This window comes from Danio rerio, chromosome 15 (assembly GCF_052040795.2).
Source record: "Danio rerio strain M-AB ecotype USA chromosome 15, GRCz13ab, whole genome shotgun sequence".
Classification (NCBI taxonomy): domain Eukaryota; kingdom Metazoa; phylum Chordata; class Actinopteri; order Cypriniformes; family Danionidae; genus Danio; species Danio rerio.
The window spans coordinates 2,460,001-2,479,748 of NC_141035.1; the positions used below are offsets into that span (position 1 = coordinate 2,460,001).

Genomic DNA, 19,748 nt, shown 5'->3' on the forward strand with positions numbered 1-19,748 from the left:
TATGCTGACTGTCTGCATTGTAATGACAAGTGGAGGAGAAACAATGTGAAAGTTTTGTCCTTTCTTAAATGACTAAGTTTGCACAAAAATTCAGTTTTTGTGCTTTTTGTAATGGGGGGGGGGGGGGGGGGGGGGAGATTTCCTGGCTGGAAATAGCTGGAAAATAGCTATTTCCAGGCTGGAAATAGCTGGAAACCAGCCTGGAAGTGGCCAAAACCCCTCTAAAACCAGCCTGGTCGACCAGCCAACCAGCCTAGGCTGGTTTAAGCTGGATTTTTCAGCAGGGGGTATTTACAATATTGTTACATCCCTAGAAGTAACATTAATTTACATTATAACAAAATCATTTGTAACTTAAAGCAGATTGTGATTACAATAAATAGACAAATTCTCAATGAATCTGATTTCTACTCAACAGAGATTGGCATATAATCAGCAGATAAAGCAGCGCTCCCAGATTCGTTTCCTCTTCAGCAATGTTGTTTTTTCTTGGTCTTGGGGAAGGTGGTCAATGAGCTCATACAGTGTGAATATGCAGAAGGAAATCTCATCATAAGCTGTCTTGGTGCCGCTTTCAAAGAGACAGGCAAAGACGGTGACCCCTGCGGCATCAGAAGACATCAGGTCAACATACGCCAAGTCTGAGTATGCACTAGGGCCGTCATATATAATCCAAGGTCCTGACCAACTGTCTGGGTCTCGAGGCAGAAGACTGAGGTAAACCCCCAGGTCACGACGGGAATTTGGACAGGTTGGGTGACTATATACTACCCATGTTGGTGGAAGGAAGTTCTTTGGAGACCTCGGAGCTGCGCTGAGTTCAAGTGAGTTGTAGATGGACTTAAACCGCTCGAGCTGGAAGATTGGGGCTGGAAATCCGATCACGCTGCCATGGCACCCGTTTCTGGGTTCCAGTAGTTTGTGCACCAGCTGGCCATCTTGAAAGAAAGTTCCATGATCAAAGCTGACAGCTTGCACCCGGTAGCCTGAAATGCTACGCGCATTACAGTACAAAAGGTTGACTCCATCTTCTTCATCCACTGACACCATCTGACACTCCACACTGTTAGGCTCAGACAACGCCTGTCCAAAATGCCACACGTTTCCATGTGTGTCACTGTAAAAACAAAACGAGTGTGGCGAGGTCTTGCACGTCTTGCCGAAGCAGTTTCTGCAGTCAATGTGGTAGGCATATGCAGGGATTATTAGCCTTCCAGATTTCAACTGCGTTCCGTGACCTGGACCAACAGCAAAAGTGGCCCACTCTGCCAACAATAAAAGCAAAGACAGATATTATTTCAACCCAAGACACTGTTATATATGTACTTTATAGCACAAGTTATTAATCACAAAGGTCAAATTAGGGTATTTTAACTTTCCACCAATTAAGTAATCAAGTAATCTTTTGTGTTTGTGAGTGTGTCCCTGCTGAAAAATCCAGCTTAAACCAGCCTAGGCTGGTTTTAGCTGGTAGAACAGCCTGGTTTTAGAGGGGTTTTGGCCATTTCCAGGCTGGTTTCCAGCCATTTCTAGCCTGGTCTTGGCTGGGAGATGACCAGCTTGACCAGCCTAGCCAAGCTGGGAGTCCAGCCAAAACCAGCTATGTCCAGCTTAAACCAGGCTGGTCAAGCTGGATTTAGCTGGTCATTTTCCAGCTAAGACCAGGCTGGAAATGGCTGGAAACCAGCCTGAAAATGGCCAAAACCCCTCTAAAACCAGCCTGGTCAACCAGCTAAAACCAGCCAACCAGCCTAGGCTGGTTTAAGCTGGATTTTTCAGCCGGGGTGTGTATGTGCATGTGGCAAACTTATAAAACGTATAAAAAAAAAAAAATCTAAAGTCTTGAGCTGCACAGATGGGGGGCACGGTGACTTAGTGGTTAGCACTGTTGCCTCACAGCAAGAAGGTCACTGGTTCGAGTCCAGGCTAGGCCAGAAGGCACTCCTGTGAGGAGTTAAGCCTGATTTATACTTCTGCGTCAAGTGACCGGCGTAACCCACGGAGCATGCAACGCTGTGCATTTATACTTCTGCACGCTGTCTCTGTTGGTCTGCATTAACACTTCCGAAACGCTAGTTGGCAGTGAGGTGTAAATGTTCCTCTGTGTCGAGTTTCTTCGCTGCTGTTTTGCTTTTCCTGAACACTTCCGGGATGTACAAGTGGCTCAACCTCGCTCATTTTGAGGCAGCAACCGGCGGACGTGCAACAACTTTAACTATGAGGTAAACACAAAACAAAACTTTCCATCCGGAGCTCCTTCACGGGACTCCACACTTGTAAACAATGACCAACCCTGCTCCAACACTCTTACCAGTAGGTTTCAAACAAGCCTGACTCAATTAGTTTGATTAGGTGTGTTTAATTAGGGTTGGAACTAAGGGCCTACTCACACTATGCCATCCGTACCGTGCCCAGGCCCGTTTCCCGGATCGTTTAAGAAGTGTGAGTGCGCTGAATCAGGATCAGGCACGGTTCACTTGGCCGGCCCTGGCCCAGTTGGAAGTGGTGTGCCTGAGCGCGGTTCACTTGGGCTTTGGCGCGGTACGCTTGTGTGTGAGTGCAAAATGCGCCAAAGCCCGAAACTGAAAGCGAGACGTGACTTTTAAGGGACTGTTTCATATTGATTTATTAATAATTCTTACTGTTCAGTGAACGCAAACTGCCGTAGTTTATTAAAGACGCAAACCCCTCACAGCACGACAGCTGCACCTTCAGCAGACCTCCTCATTCCTGCAGCACGAGGGCTTTATGATTGTTTATGAGCGCCAAAAGTGGCGGATCTGTTCGGCGAAATATCTGACTGCGTGTCCCCGCATCCCTAAGGACTGTTTGGTGAAATATTTGACGGCATATCAAACGACTGAAACGATATAACTAGAGAAATCTCCACTGTGCTGCTGAGTGAGAGAGCGCTTCTCACTGAACAGCGCAGCAGCGATAACGTAAGCGTGCCGAAGCCCGTTTGTGGTGTGAGCGCGGGCCGTCGGGGGAGACGGGAGGGGGGACAAGCATGCTTTGGCCCAGTTCGAGGCAACTGTACCTAGTGTGAGTACGGCCTAAACTGTGCACTTTTGGAACTGAGTTTGACACCTGTGGTGTAAGTGGATTGGAACGACATGAAGGTGAGAAATTAATAACAGAATTTACAGATTCTGAAGTCTGGAATGACTGTAAAAGACACTCTCTAAAAAGGAAAGTGAAAATCGTGAAAGTTATTCACTCCCACCACCTACAATCCCTGCTGATGACTGGACTCGAACCTGTCCGACTCTATTCATTAGGCCACAGCTGCCCCCTACAGTTTTGCATTCTGAACAAGCTTGAATTTATGATATATAACAACACTTCTCCTTTAAGCATATTGGAGCCTTCATATATTTTAAACAGAGGAATTTGATCTATCAGATTTGACCTTTTATAGTGTCCCCTATCAGTGTCCTGGTGAGATCTGTAGCGTTGCTCCAGGTGTCCCCCTGGTCACAGCTGGAAACGTAACAAAGACGCGTCACGTTTTTTCCTGTAATTAGCTGATAAGACTCAGAAGTGTGCCCCAGGACAGCAATAAAAAACAAGAAGATCGTGTCAGTAAACTCGTCATAAACGGGGCATGGGTTCATGGATCGGTAGCCCTCCAGTCGAGCTGTACTGAGCACCTCCATGTCTTTCCACTGAAGAGAAAAGAGAACATATTCAACGTTGATCACTTTGATTAGGAAAACACACATTTGTTAATTAGCTATGGTGTCTATGTTGACTCGTCTTACTTCCACATAGTTTTTGTAAAACGTCCCTTTGCGCATGACCAGCAGATGTGCTTGAGCGTCTGCTGGAGTCAGTCTCTCCTCACAGAAGGCCAAGAAACAGCTGGAGCGAGGGATGTAGATCAGAGCTGGCACACGGTATGTAACTCCACTCGGCTCCTTTTGGAAAAGTATGGATCGTGCTGGGTAGTATTGAGACCCCATAGCCTCATATATCTGGGAAAAACAAGCAAACAAAAACTGTTCAAGTATGTACTCCTTTTCCTTTATTAATTCGACATCAATGAAACATTTTCTAAAATATACTTGGAAATATCCACACTATCAATAGCATTGTCTTTAACATTGCTTAAAAAATTACATAATGAATACACAGAAGCAAGAAATAGATTCCAGAGCTTTGGTGGAGAAGACATTCAGTAAAAAAGTGAATTTGTTATTTGGGTTCCTTCGGCTTAATCTCATTATTCATCAGCGGTCGTCTCAGCGGAATGGACCGCCAAACATGTAAAACATAGCAGATGCCTTTCCAGCTGCAACCCAGTACTGGGAAACACCCACACACACACTAATTCAACGCTACAATCTACATGCTACAAAGTTCAGGACTATTAAAAAAATTCAAAGTGTGAGCCAGCCTTAGGGCTGTCAAGTCCAAAAAGGGCATCATAAAAACTTTCATTCTGCACCCTTACAAGACATCATTTCAAATAAGTCTGACAGTCCAAAAAGAAAGGTCTAAAATACGTAATTTGAACACAGTTGTGTTTTGAGGGTGGTTTCTTTAAAAATCAACCCTGATAGCATACGAATGTGGGCCACTTTAGGCAGTTGTGCGGCACTGGTGGTCTTCCTCCGGCCCAGACTAAATGAATGAGCCTGAAGTGGCCCACCTGTACAATGGCAAAGGGCGGCCAAAGATTCAAATTCATATATGGGCCATTTAAGGCAAAGATTTGGCACTTGTGGCAAAATGTAATCTGAATGTGAGTCTAATGTGGCCCATGTGGAAAATTATCAATTTGGCCCAAATGATGGAGGACAAATGTGGGCCACAGTTGGTAAAAATGTGGCATAGTCATTTAAGGGTAATCTGGGTCTAAACCTAAAGTGGCTCACACGTGTAAGTGCACATGTGGCCCAGTTATCTTAAGACATATGTGGGCCACTTTTGGAAAATATTTGGCACCGTAAGCTCTGGCTAATACAGCTGTGAGCCTAATGTGGCCCAGAGAAAATATGGCAAATGTGGCCCAGTTGTCTTAAAACATATGTGGGCCACTTTTGGCGTATATTCGGCACTGTAAGCTCTGGCTAATGTGGATTTGAGCCTGTAGTGGCCCAGGGTAGATATGACAAATGTGGCCCAGTTCACCTAAAAAAAATGTGGGCCACTTTTGCCAAATATTTGGCAAAGTTAGCTCTGTCTAATGTGGCTGTGAGCCTAAAGTGGCCCAAAGGAGATTTGGCAAATGTGGCCCAGTTATCTTAAGACATATGTGGACCACATAGACTAAAGTCACCATCATGGAGAAAAGTGTTTGCTTTGGTTAAGCTCATTTCCCTGAACCTCTTATTATACATTTTCATCTGGGCTGCTGCAACTGTTAAGAACTTTGCTTGAAAAGTGAGGCACAATATGTGATGAAATAATGTAATTCACTGATGTTTTCCAATGCTTAATTCATTATTGGAAGTAACAGGCCAGATCTGGGCCAGCATAAAAGCAATCTGTGGCCCAGAATAGGGTCAGTTCTGGTTCATTTGGTTGGACTCTGGCTAACATGTGGGATTGCTTTGGTTAATTGTGGCCCAGATATGACAAACAGGATCGGACCGCCCTAGGGCCATCATTTTATTCAGTATGTGGCCCAAATGTAAGTGTCTGGTGTGGACCGGATCTGGGCCAGAATAAAAGCAAACTGTGGCCCAGAATAGGGTCAGTTCTGGTTCATTTGGTTGAATTCTGCCTAACATATATGTGGCCCAAATGTAAGTGTTTGGTGTCGACCGGATCTGGGCCAGAATAAAAGCAAACTGTGGCCCAGAATAGGGTCAGTTCTGGTTCATTTGGTTGAATTCTGCCTAACGTGATATTGCTTTGGTTTAATTGTGGCCCAGATATGACAAACAGGATCGGACCGCCCTAGAGCCATCATTCCATTCAGTATGTGGCCCAAATGTAAGTGTCTGGTGTGGACCGGATCTGGGCCAGAATAAAAGCAAACTGTGGCCCAGAATAGGGTCAGTTCTGGTTCATTTGGTTGAATTCTGCCTAACATATATGTGGCCCAAATGTAAGTGTTTGGTGTGGACCGGATCTGGGCCAGAATAAAAGCATACTGTGGCCCAGAATAGGGTCAGTTCTGGTTCATTTGGTTGAATTCTGCCTAACGTGATATTGCTTTGGTTTAATTGTGGCCCAGATATGACAAACAGGATCGGACCGCCCTAGAGCCATCATTCCATTCAGTATGTGGCCCAAATGTAAGTGTCTGGTGTGGACTGGATCTGGGCCAGAATAAAAGCAAACTGTGGCCCAGAATAGGGTCAGTTCTGGTTCATTTGGTTGAATTCTGCCTGACATATATGTGGCCCAAATGTAAGTGTCTGGTGTGGACCGGATCTGGGCCAGAACAAAAGCAAACTGTGGCCCAGAATAGGGTCAGTTCTGGTTCATTTGGTTGAATTCTCCCTAACGTGATATTGCTTTGGTTTAATTGTGGCCCAGATCTGGCAAACAGGAGCCGATCGCCCAAGTGCCATCATTCCATGTGGTATGTGGGCCGGATGTAAGTGTCTGGTGTGGGCCAGATTCGAGCCACATGAATTTTGCGAGCTGGGAAGGAACTTCACTGCTTGATTGACATAAAATGTAAAGTCTCACAACGGACAATGAAGAGCTGCATTAAATTCCATTGTTCCACGTCATGTCTTTAAATTCTTTAAATGTTCAGTACCTGCCTGCTGCTCCTGATGGCACTTGCGTTTGTTCTTACATCTAGTTTTATGCCTGAACAACTACAGTAAGTGAACGCTTAAGTCTGTTTAACATCAATGCTGTAAAAGGAACCTTATGTAACTCATAAGTCACTGAAATCTTCCACCAGAACTTTATCGGTGGCTAATAAACACTTGCTGTGCATAAAGCCCACAGGAAGACACAAAAGCCCCGGAACGTCAGGCTAGTGACATATATCAAACAAGAGAGACACGAGAAAACCAGCTCTTCATTGAATAACTGAAGTATCTACAATAAATCTAATGCAAATTTAATTAACACAGTTAGGAACCAGTATTTGCTCCCCATTGTATTCATTCTGTTGTTTGCAATTTTTAATTTAATTTTGTATTACTTACAGAACGGGTTTGTAATAACACATTTGTTAGTTTATTTTATTAACAAACTGACCTCAGGGCTGTTTTAAATAAATGCACAGACACACAGAATACATGCAGAAAGTGTGACATTTGCTCAGACTCAGTGAGAACTATTGTGTCAAAAGAAAGAGCGCTGGGTAGCGCAACACGCAGTGCAGTTCATGTCAGCATTTTTACAAAAGGCTGTTAACTCAACTGGCAGCTGAAAAGCAAAACCCGACAAGCTTTGCAAGGGTTATATCTTCACAGCAGTTGTTTTTCAGCACAACTTCGTTTATATGAAATAAACAAAAACTAAATTTGCTAGACGATGTTAGTTGAAGATAGCTGTACTGTTCACTGTGAATCAACACAACATTTGATGGTCTTGTTATGATGGTATTTCTACAAAATCTACTTTCTTTTTGGAGAACACATACAAGCATTTGCAAAACAAAATCCTAATTAGCCTGTTTTTAACTTCTTTAAAACATTTAAAGGAGTATAACAACAACATTTTTCTAAAAAGTCCACAAACATCTACAGAGAATTTAAAAGCGTACTTACAGCAAACAGGCAGGACACGCTCTAATGCAGAGTAATGAGATGAGTGTCAGATGAGTGAGAGCAAGAGGTCGCAAGGGTGTGAAAGTGCATGTGTCACAATATAACACAGTCTCGTGCTTCGGATGCTGGCTCATTCAGCGGCATCTTTTTGGACACTGATCTAGATCAGAGGTTCTCAAAGTGGGGGTCGGGACCCCCAATGAAGGGGGGTCGCCTGGTGATTTTTCAAAAATTAATTTTTATTAAACCTTAAGACTTACTGTATTTTTCAATAACCTACTGATGAGAAAAAATTGTCGTTTATAGTTACTATAAACTATATAGTTACTATAGTAGATTATAGTTACTAGTTCTATTGGATTGCGACTTCTCGGGTAATTACATTATACTAAAGGCACAGCAATACTGTCAGATGCAGCAGATTTTGTAACACCAGGTTAAACTTTCTAGCCCATTTACAGCAGCAAAAAGTTTTAAAATTGAGAAAGTTCTCGTTCATTTTCCTTCGGCTTAGTCCATTTATTCATCAGGGGTCGCCACAGCAGAACCAACTTATCTAGCATATGTTTACAAAGTGAATGCCCTAGCTGCAACCCAGTACTAGGAAACACCCACACACTTTCATACAGACTCATACACTATGTCCAATTTGGTTTATTCAATTTATCTATAGTGAATGTGTTTGGACTGTGGTAGAAACCAGAGCACAGAGGACATGCAAACTCCACACAGAAACGTCAACTCACCCGGGACTTGAACCAGCGACCTTCTTGCAGTGCTAACCACTAAGCCACCCGACAAAGTTCTAGTTATTGAATATTAATCCCTAAAAACAGTAGACAGGGATTGCGTTTTAAGGAAAATGCAAATGTATGAATGATGTTTTTTGCTAGCATTTTTAACATCAATAAATGGCAGTTTTTTTATCAAACAAAAATTCTTTTTTTTACTATAATTGTAGGCTATTAGGCTCCAAAAAACGTATTCGGAAGAAACAAAAAAAAATGTTTTAGTATTTGCGTGATAAAAATCAGACGCATGCGACGTCATCAGTAAGCGACACATGACCATACGTCAACAACTCGCACCGGAGTAGCTGGAGCTCGTTGAAGGTTTGTGAGGTCTGTTTATAATCGATTTGCGTTTTTTTTTAGCTAAAGAACATGACGTGAGTGATGTTGTGGACAAGAATATAATAACATACATTATTTAATTCGCTTCATTTAATGTCATGCCAAATAACCTTAGCTAACGTTAGTGGTTAAAAGTTGCAGTGAATGTGATTGAGTTTCAGGTTTCATGTGTTTACAAACTCCGATTAACAGTTCATTCATTTGATAAAAATCTATAAATCAATCCAACCTACATTACAAACAGAGAGCAGCTAATTTCACCTTTAAAACTCGCCAAACTTAACTTGTATAACTTACATAATTAATCGACTGTTTAATGATTAAGCTTCATGTCGTTATGAATTAGTACTATCGCCTTTTCTTCTTTATGTAATATTAGTATCGCCTTTTCAGTTTACTGACTGTAATTTTAGTAACTCATTGGTGAAATAAAAAAGTTGACAGACACAATAACAGAAATTAACTTCTGAATTTCTAGCTCTGAAATATTAGTTACTAAAAAAGAAAACAACATAGATAAATAAATTGTTATATAATTAACATTCCAGGCGCTAAATAGGACTCCTCGTTTAAAAATAAAAATAAATAAATATATATATATATATATATATATATATATATATATATATATATATATATATATATGTACATACACACACATTTATATATATATATATATATATATATATATATATATATATATATATATATATATATATATATATATATATGTCACATTTAGTCTGGTCAAGGTATCTGAGGGGTCTTAAAAACTCTTAAAATGTCATAAATCTCAAAATCTTAATTTTAGGCCCTAAAAAGTCTTAAATCTAGTGAATATATGAATATAGTGTTGTAGGTCTTAAATCTTTTTTTAACAGGTCTTAATTTTCCTTTGATCATGAATAGCTACCCAATCTGTCCATTAACACAATCACCAAGAATCCCAATCGCAATAAAACTTTAAACTTTTTATTTAAAAATAGCATTTAATTACTTTCCATTTGCTTAGAAGTTTTCCGTTTATTTACTGCTGAGGGTTCTGACCTGACCTAGATTTTTTAAATTAAATTATTATTGTGTTATTAAATGTTAATTAAATTATAACAATTTCATTAATTAATAATAAATAAAATAATTTCATGAATATCTTTTGATAGTGTAAGTGAAAATCTTTTCCAACTGGGATATTCAAATTAAAATCCTTAGCGTTGAGCCCTGAATAGGTCTAAAAATTTTAGAATGGTCCTAAAAATGTCTTAAATTTAATTTGGTGAAACCTGCAGAAACCCGGCTGGTGCCACTTTGACTCTTTTGGATGGTCAGGATATGGTCGACACCTTAAAGTAGATCTAAAAAGAAATCTGAAGTAAATTCTGTTTATTCCCTTGTGTCATTTTCCCATTGTACCCTCATCTCTCTTCTCACTCCACGTTAAAGCTGTCCTGCCTAATAACTTTGTTTAGTTGCAGTGCAAACTGTTAAGAAAGTTTTAAGAAGTGTAAAGAAATCTTTATGATATTAATTAACCGTGACAAATTAAATTGCAGTTAATAGTGAAATCAGTTAATTTTTGCATCCCCAGTCACCAGACATGAACATTATTGAGCATGTCTGGGGTAGAGGCCTTTGCCTTTCATATAAGCCACTTCTGATACCAAATGATCAACTAGAAGTCAAGTTATTATTTGTTGTTCCTTAAACTTGGATAGGCAACAAGACTTTTGTGAAGGTCTATATAGTTTTTATCTATTTTTTTAAAGTCTGAAATTACTGTCAGGTAATTCATGTTTAACTAATAAATTGTTTTGAGTCTGTATTGGCATGAGCAGTGCACAGCTTGGCTGATATCTCCATTGTGAACTAATCCCCGTGTGTGTCTAGGATGTCCTGCGTATGGACTGGTGGTCATGGCACATCTATTCTTTGTGCCGGAGTGTCCTGTGAATCGGAGAGTTTAGTGGCGACCGGAGCAGAAGGAGGTGAACTGACCCTGTGGAGTCACGATGGGTCGCCCGTGTCCAAACTGCGCATGAGCGCTGACGATGATGTCACGTGTGTCGCTTTCTCCCCGTCAGCGCCCTGCATGCTGTACGCCTCTTACGGACGGACTGTCGCTGTACTGGACAGCAGGAATCTGAAGAGCGCTGTGGCAGAGCTGGCAGATGCAGGTGAGGAGGAGATAAACTGTGTGTCGGTGAATGAGGCCGGTGGTGCGCTCGCTGCAGCCGATGATTCTGGAGCCGTGAGGATCATCGATCTACAGCAGGAGAAAGTGGTCAGGACGCTGCGCAAACACGACAACATCTGCTCGTCCGTGACCTTCCGACCGCACAGGCCTCAGAGTTTAGTGTCTGCAGGGCTTGACATGCAGGTGAGATGTGAAGTAGGGCTGTGCCATTTGAGGAAAATATCTAATTGTGATATTTTTATTTAAATAGTTTTTTTTTTTTTTTACATATTGCGATTTTGAATTGATTTGCGATTTAATTTTACGGTCAAGTCAATAATTCAATCATCTGTATTTTAGCTTCTTGTTGCTAAAATGCTTAAAAGATATTCAATTATTTCAGCAAACAACTCTGAAATTGTACTTTGCTGTTGCTTGCTACTAGATTGAACGTCTTTCTCAGCGGGGTTAAGTTGGTTTTGTTTACAAAAAAAAAGACGAAATTTTTCGACGCTCCCTTACTGAGAGCTCTGCTCAGCGCGAGCTCTCTCTGGCTCAGCGCTGGACACTGCCCCAAAGCTCAAATTGTTTTTTTCCGTTGCCGCCCTGAAGGTAAACAAGCTAACGCTAACTTGTCATGCTTGTCAGGCTGGATAACGTGTAAAACATCAGCACCAGGGACTTTACGCTCCTCACTTCAAAACGGAACAAAAGTAGGACCCTGCTGTTGAACTCCCGTCCTCCTCATCCCTGTCTATGAGGCGCCAAACTCTGTATCAGTGCGCGAGAGAGACCGTGTTCACTCCGCTCCGTGCTTAACTAAAGTGTTTTTTAATAATCGAACATCCCCGTGTCGCACGATACAACGAATCGATTATGAAATTCATTGCCAGCGCTATTAGCAATAGATTTTTAACGATTTAATCGATTTATTGTTGCAGCCCTACAATTGACCCAACTGAGGCTCGAACCAGCGACCTTCTTGCTGTTAGGCTGTGTTAATACAAGAATTCTCTGTTGTTGTGAAGTAAAATATAATGTATTGAAGAGATATCAAATTGAACCAAATCGATAGCATGATAAGGGTAATGGAATCGAACCGTGAGACCGGTGTAGGTTCACCCATGCAACATAAATACTTCTGCGTCAAACGCATGCGTATGCTACGGCGTTGGTGCATAGCCCTACGCCGTGGCCGTCGGCGTGGCTAACGTGCACCTCTCAAAAAATGTAACTAAATGTCGCAACGACGCGTAGCATAAGCTCTGTGATTGGTCGGCTTGGTAGCCATGACGAGTCTGGGCGGGACAGAGAGCCGCGCGAATGGCGCGACCCCGACGGAGCGATTGTTTACAAGTGTGGAGTCCCGTGAAGGAGCTCCGGATGGAAAGTTTTGTTTTGTGTTTACCTCATAGTTAAAGTTGTTGCACGTCCGCCAGTTCCTGCCTCAAAATGAGCGAGTTTGAGCCACTTGTACATCCCGGAAGCGTTCAGGAAAAGCAAAAAAGCAGCGAAGAAACTCGACACAGAGGAGCATTTACACCTCACTGCCAACTAGCGTTTCGGAAATGTTAATGCAGACCAACAGAGACAGCGCGCAGACGTATAAATGCACAGCTATGCGCGTTGCATGCGCCGTGGGTTACGCCGGTCACTTGACGCAGAAGTATAAACCAGGCTTAAGACATAAGGTTTTGTAGTCAGGAATAAATAACGTAATGATCTCCTCTAATCTCGCAGGTATCGTTGTGGAACCTGCCGAAAGTGCGTCCGCTCTGGACCTACAGTTTGCAGGACACGCAGGAAGAAGATGCTCATCCGCAGAAAGCAGGACAGATGTTCAACCCCCCCCTGGCGCACTGCATTGATGTCACTTCCTGTGGTGACGTGTTTGCGTGTGCGGCTGAGGACGGGTATGTGCATCTCTTGCGCGTGTCTGAAGACTCCAGGCTGCGGGAACGAGCGATGTTCAAGGCTCATAGTCAGGGAGCGTCGCAGGCTCGCTTTATTAACTTCCTGTCACAGCCGTACTGGTTGGCCACCGGAGGAAACGATGGACTCGTGGCTCTCTGGGACATCAGCAGAGAGGATGTGTTGGCCAGAAAGAGTAAAGGACACAAAAGGAGACAGAAAGGCAGAGCCAAGAAAAAGCCGGAAGCTCAAGCAACCCACACGAAGAGCGAGGAAGAGGAAGCCAGCAGTTCTTCCTGTAGTTCAGAGACAGCGGGCGGGAAAAACGAGCCCAAATTGACCTTTCAGCATGGAGAGAAGGTGAACTGGATTTGTCCAGCTGTGTTAAAAGGAAAGAAGAGTCTGCTGGTGACGGACCAACGTCCCAGCCCTACTGTGTATTCACTGGATCAGCTTTAAAGGGTTCATTCACCCAACAATGAACATCCACTCCCTATTTACTCAAGTGCTTCCAAACCTTTAGGAGTTTCTGTATTCTGTTGAACACTGGAGAAAATATTTCACAAGTGTCAGTTTTTGTAAATTATTATAAACAGGGCTTGACACTGTTTTGATCACCAGCCACTATGGCTAGTAGTTGTCCAACATTACTAGCCACTCGCCATTTTCACTAGCCACAATTTTGCTGTTGGGAAAATATATTTTCAAGAGTTCACCCTTAGCTGATGATTGATTATAAAGCCTGTTTGGCATGCTGTCCCAGGAGAGAGCCCTTGAGCTCCTAAGATCCTTGAGCCTGGGGCTCGCTCCTGTTGCAAGGTGAGAGGGGAGTTTGAGCTCAGGTAGATCTGGAGAACTCCCCTGCTGTGGTATCTAATGAACAGATAGTGATCGCTCTTAAGAGATAACTACTTACTAGGAGCATGTCTATGGTGCCGATTTGGATTAGTCAATTAACTTAAGTTGCATGTTTTTGGACAGTGGGAGGAAACCAGGGAACCCGAAACCCACATAAGCACGGGGAAAACGTGTAAACTCCACACAGAAATGTCAGCTGACTTGGTTAGGACTAGAACTAGTTACATTCTTGCTGTGAGGCAACAGTGCTAACCACTGGGCCACCCATCTAGAAAAGGAGGAGGAGTAGGGGTGGAAGGGGGGATTCTTCAAAATGAAGATGGCTGTGGTATAAAACCTAGGGCATTTATAGTGGCTTAGGAATCGTCTGATTGGTGAATCATAAATTGAATAATGCGGGACCGGCTGCAAGTAATCGTACGCACAAGATCCTCGAAGTTGGTTTATAAACTTCACTTATATGCATATAATTTGGCATGCTAAAATGAGTCCACATGCCTTGCTTTGTGTGCTGTGTATGACCTTGCTCAATGAGCATGAGCAAAGGGGTTGTGGATCCATAGTGTCGCATTGTAATTCGTTTTTATTTCACATCACTTTTCAGGGCTCAACACTATGGCTTGACCTTTTTTTCACTTTCTTACACCCAAAATTAAAAGAAAGTAAAAAAATAAATAATTCTCAGTGAAAAATAACTGGAAGCAAAAGAAAGCAGGTGAAACACATACCGTGTGTGCGATAATGAAAGGATGATCATGATCTAAGGTTATAGCGAAAGCAACCTGCTGCTTACAAGAAAACCTTTAAAAAACCTGGAGCTCTTGAAAGCAGCAGGACTGTGGGAACACGAGCGTTGCTCATTGTTAAGTCTATTTAAAAGAGAACCGATGGCACCAGTTACGATTCCAGGCACAGGGGGTCTGCGCAAGAAACCATTTCTTTTTGAAACTGTTAAACACTCGCGTGCATCCCTGCTGAAAAAATCCAGCTTAAACCAGCCTAGTCTGGTTGTATCTAATTGACCAGTGTAACCCCACCAGTCCTATGCCACCCAACCCGCTCCGAGCTTGAATCGAACCGGCGACCTTCCGCATGGGAGTCGGTTGCTTTAACAAGGAGGCTAAAGACCATGACCTCTAGCGTCTGTCGCTAGAGCACCTTTAGACATCAGAGGAGTGAGGTTTACTTGCACAGCACCTACTAGCTGGCCTCCATTACACTCAACCCCCTAAACCTCACTCCCATCCAGGTCACGGCACCAATGTAACCCCACTGGTCCTACACCACCAAACTCGCTCCGAGCTGAAATCGAACCGGCGACCTTCCGCATGGGAGTTGGGTGCTCTACCAAGTAGGCTAAAGACTATGACCTCTAATGTCTGTCGCTAGAGCACGTTTAGAGGTCAAAGGAGTGAGGTTTACCTGCACAGCACTTACTAGCTGGCCTCCGTTACACTCACACCCTAAACCTCAATCCCATCAGGGTCACGGCACCAATATAACCCCACCGGTCCTATGCCACCCAACCCACTTCGAGTTGGAATCGAACCGGTGACCTTCCGCATAGGAGTCGGTTGCTCTAACAAGGAGGCTAAAGACCATAGCCTCTAGCGTCTGTCGCTAGAGCACTTTTAGAGGTCAGAGGAGTGAGGTTTACTTGCACAGCACCTACTAGCTGGCCTCCGAAACACCAGCCTGGTTTTAGACGGGTTTTCATCCTGGTCTTAGCTGGTCAGGCTAAAAAATGCCCAGCTAAAATCAGATTGACCAGCCTGGTTTAAGCTGGACATAGCTGGTTTTGGCTGGCCTCCCAGCCTGCCTAGGCTGGTCATGCTAGTTTTAGCTGGTCATCTCCCAGCCTGACCCCAATAGTATCTGGATGCAGCTTTTATGATGCAAGCTGAGATTGCTTCACTCAGCGATGCAAAGTCAGACACAATGCACTCAATGGAGTGAGTGACGTCACTGTCACAGGTATGGTTTGGGGGTGGGGTTAGGTGAGCGCATTAAAATGCATTGGATGCAGCTCAGATTGCAATGAACCAGGTCTGCATCCAGACCGCTCTCGCCTGACCAGCTAAGACCATGCTGGTAATAGCTGGAAACCAGCCTGAAAATGGCCAAAACCATTTTAAAACCAGCCTGGTTGACCAGGTTTAAGCTGTTTTTTTTTTCAGTAGGAATCACATCAGCTGAAATCAGCCCTTATCAGTGCTTCTAGATTCCCTGTCTCTCACCATGCGCTTGAGCATCCTCTCATTCTGTATTCATCTGTTCTTTTGCTCAAACAAACAGCTATTATTGCCTCATCATTACAATCCCTATTGTTGAACTCTGCTCTTTAAAGGGCCATGAAACCCCCTCGTTTCAGCAGGGTGTTTTCACACCTCTACTTTGGAAAAAGTCAGAAAAGTGGGCGTGTCCAGCTCTGTTTAGGAGGGAGTGTCGGAGGAAGAAAAGCGGCTTGGTGTGGGAGTGTCTATTTGGGCGCGCTGAATTTCAGAGTCAAAACACACACACACACACACACAGCGGACAATGTGACTGTGTTTACATGGACATCTGTAGTCGAATTATTTGCCAAATTATTAAATGGTGGACTTTAACTGCAGTTTGGCTCTTTCATTCAGGGAATTCATTCATGTCCCTCGCGACAAACGTGATATTTGATTCGAGGAGCTGCTCTAAGCGTGTATTTTTCATGCAATGTTTGATACCGCACGGCGAATGAGAGAAAGAAAAACTCAGCATTTCCCGGAAACTTAGATACACACGGCAGGTAGCGTCAGAAAGCCGCGTGTGTTATTCCGGTCACAAAATCCAACACGAGGTTATAGTTTGGTTGTAACTGTTAGTGCTAACTATTGCACTCGGTGCAATAGTTTGTTTGATACGAATAAAATACGAACTGAATAAACAAAGAGCACTGGTCACCCACTTACCAAATCTGTAGAGACAGGACAATCCACAGCAACTAGAGCCGCGTCTTTATTTAGAGGGGACTACAATCTGGATCTCAGCGTTTGCAGATGAGAACAGCTCTCAGGTAAACAATAATCCTCCTTAGACACGTAAGTTATTGTTGTCGAGCGTCGCGTACACTGTTAATCCACACGTGACTCTAGCTGAGCTCTCACAGAGAGAAAATGAAAACAAAACTGAACTGCAGCAAACTATAAAAGCAACACTTCACGCTTGTTTTGCCAACACAACGTGGCGTCTCTGTCTTGTAAACACTGTGACAGTAATGAATATTAATGAAGTTGCACAATAGAGCGCGCTGATTGGTTTGAACCAAGCCTTACTCATGCATTAATGCATCACACTGTAAGACGTAATAAGACTCACTCTGGCACAGACGTCCAGTCTGCACGCTGGAATACACGCTATTATCTCATGACCGTGACGCAGCTTCAAAAATTCGTTACAAACCGGAAGTACGAATTTGCTTGAAATAACGCAAAAACATTTAATTTACACTTTTTAGTGAAATATAGGTGTCCTAATAGTGTTTTTAACAGTGTGGGACACATATACCACTGTCAACAGCTCAAACACATGTGTTTTGGTGTTTCGTGACCCTTTAAGAAAGCTATCATTTAAAAAGGATCTTCAACCAGCCAAAGTGGCTAGTGGGAGCGACTGTCTATCCCGCCACAGATAAAATCCACCCACATTTGGTAGGTGTTAATGTCAAGCCTGGTCATAAATGATCTCAAAAGCTGACTTTTTAAGGGATAGTTCACACAAAAATTCACTCACCCAAAGGTCATCCAAGACGTAGGTCACTTTTTCTTCTTTAGTAGAGCATTGATAAAGATTTTGAGCTGAATCTGTTCTCCTTGCTGATTGATATGATGGCAGTGGTGACAGGTTTTTTTAGATTAAAAATAAACACATACAAATGAGTCCAAATAAATAGCTGAGGCTCCTGATGACAAAAAATGTAATGCAATTTGCTATATTATTAGCTTTAATCCACAATCTGCTCAAACAGTTCTCTGTGCATGTGTGAATGTAGCCCGATTGTAGTCCCTTCACGTTGAAGCCGAATGCAGGAGTCCGCTCTTAGACAGGAGTTCAGGCAATGCAGTTTTTAGAGGATATTGTGTGATTGTGTCACCGGCTCTCTCGCTTTCATCATCAAAGCAACAGGACTTAAATCAGACTACTTTAACATATGCACGGTTTGACCAGGGTAGGAAAACAAATCAATGGTTTCCAGCTTTCTTCATAACGTCTTCTTCAGTGTTCAACAGAAAAAAAGAATCTCAAATAGGTTTATAACTATAACAGATGGAGTAAATGAGAGCGGAATTAAAATTTTGGGGTGAACTGTGCCTTTAATGTACATGTGAACATGTTATGGGATGTATTTGATCTGTGAAATCTTTTACATGAATTAAATTGTCACGTTTATCTCATTGCTTATTCGTTGATCTGCTTTGGGCATTTTCACACTGTGACTTGTGTGGTTTGTGAAGCAATTTTTTCAACGGTTGTGAATTGCATTATGAGATGTTGATATGTGCTCTGTCGACACCGATGTTGAAAATTCAACTCTACAGTTTAACAAAGAGACTGTTATTGACATTTTTAAAGGAATGTAATGCATGAGAAATAATATCTAGATAAGTCTGTAAAATGTGCTGGCAGTTTATTACAAGGTTTTCATAGCGTAATAACACCATTACACGTTCAAAAAAGTCACAGCTAAAAGTTGTAGGAAGAAAGATCAAGCTCTTATAATGCAATTCAAATCATAAATAAATGGGGAAAAATAAAAACATGAAACAAAATACAGAAAACTGTTAACACAGATATTTTTACAGTGTTTAAACTGGCGATGATATCCTAAAATGTGTGAAAAAGTCTTAAAAAGGTCTTAAAATGTATTTACCGCCATGATTCCTGTGTATACCATGATAAAGAAGTGCTGAGATTTCCAAATATAGGAAGGAAAATTAGTTATCAGAACCTGCAGGATGTACCTGCATAGATGTGAATTTAAGTGCATGCACAACTATTACGAAGGATCAAATCTGTGTTAAATATTGGAAAGATTGAACATCACCATTTTTCTCAGAGAACATATTTCTAAAGGTGCCGTTGACTTGAAATGTTCCCCAGATGTTGGTAATAACCAAAGAAATCCATATAGGCAAAGAAAACAAATCTAAATAGTTTACAAATGAGTTATGAGTAGGGCCAGACGGATTCTGTGGACATTTTTTGCTATTTTTACGCAAAATTTTGTTAAAAATCTGCAGTTTTATGCAGAATTGGGAGTATCATAACTAAAACCTTAATATATGAAATAAACTATTAAACTTGTATTTAATGTTTACAATGCAAATCCAATTATATTATATCTTTATTTGGTAAACAAAGGAAGTCTCTCATATAATAGACAAACTGTATTGTGAATAAATTATATTAACAAATTCATGTCAATAATATTACTGAAAATTAATTAAAAAACTGAATAAATATACATTTACACACATTTACTCAAGTAAATAAACAGAATCAATGAGGGGCTAAAAATCTGCACGCACAGACTCCGTGTGGGCCTAGTTATGTGTTATAAAATTAAATGACAGAGGGGTAAAGTTTTGAACACATGAAGAAAGTGAGGTGTAGTTTAGCAGTGAAAGCCCAGACAGCAGCTGAAATCTCTCAGTAGTTCTTCAGCATCGCTCTGCCCTGCCTCAGTGTAAATGAATATCAGCTGCTTCAGTCCAACATCTACATTAGCAGGAGGATGAAGATGAAACCAGGGTGGACATTTCAGCAAGACAATGATCCAAAACACAGCCAAGGAGACTCTCAGATGCTTTCAGAGAAAGAAAATCAAGCTGTAGAATGGCCCAGCCAATCACCTGAGCTGAATCCAATAGAAAACATATAAAGCTCAGACTTAATAAACGACACACAGAACTTAGAACTTGAAGTTAGAAGTGCAGATTTATTTTACTGTACGATATT

The 19,748-nt window shown here is 42.1% G+C and overlaps 3 protein-coding genes across 9 annotated transcripts in view; 2 read left to right on the forward strand and 1 right to left on the reverse strand.

Moving 5' to 3' along the window:
- panx1a (pannexin 1a) overlaps positions 1-129 on the forward strand; it is a gene marked incomplete at its 3' end in the record, with an annotated part of 14,029 nt that extends 13,900 nt beyond the window's left edge. Inside the window, 1 exon segment of the mRNA NM_200916.1 lies at positions 1-129. This exon segment is cut by the window's left edge and continues 93 nt beyond it.
- The window catches only part of neu4 (sialidase 4), an 18,068-nt gene extending 236 nt beyond the window's left edge, over positions 1-17,832 (reverse strand). The window contains exons 1-4 of one of the 2 annotated variants that reach the window (XM_087282968.1): positions 17,523-17,832; positions 3,765-3,977; positions 3,413-3,668; positions 1-1,265 (exon numbers count right to left, since the gene is read on the reverse strand). The exon at positions 1-1,265 is cut by the window's left edge and continues 236 nt beyond it. In XM_087282968.1, the coding sequence (XP_087139094.1) occupies positions 433-1,265; positions 3,413-3,668; positions 3,765-3,965 (1,290 nt within the window). In that variant the 5' untranslated portion in view covers positions 3,966-3,977; positions 17,523-17,832 and the 3' untranslated portion in view covers positions 1-432. 2 annotated transcript variants of the gene reach the window in all.
- On the forward strand, positions 8,758-18,184 carry wdr53 (WD repeat domain 53). 6 transcript variants are annotated; one of them, XR_015508950.1, is made up of 4 exons: positions 8,758-8,813; positions 10,706-11,195; positions 12,732-16,108; positions 17,349-18,184. XR_015508950.1 is itself a non-coding variant. In XM_087283636.1 (3 exons), the coding sequence occupies exons 2-3, from the start codon at positions 10,707-10,709 to the stop codon at positions 13,359-13,361; spliced, it is 1,119 nt and encodes a 372-aa protein (XP_087139762.1). In that variant the 5' UTR covers positions 8,758-8,813; position 10,706; the 3' UTR covers positions 13,362-18,184. The 6 variants fall into 6 exon arrangements, 3 of the variants coding, with proteins under 3 accessions (XP_087139762.1, XP_087139761.1, XP_087139760.1); XR_015508949.1 differs by having other exon boundaries at positions 8,758-8,809; XR_015508948.1 differs by having other exon boundaries at positions 8,758-8,800.
- The last annotated feature ends 1,564 nt before the right edge of the window (positions 18,185-19,748 follow it).

What these genes read in the sequence shown, in the direction of transcription:
- wdr53 (XM_087283636.1), top strand. Translation starts at nt 10,707, where the DNA reads ATGTCCTGCGTATGGACTGGTGGTCATGGCACATCTATTCTTTGTGCC. An exon ending in CTGCAGGGCTTGACATGCAG is followed by an intron (nt 11,196 to 12,731) that starts GTGAGATGTGAA and finishes CTAATCTCGCAG; the next exon opens with GTATCGTTGTGGAACCTGCC.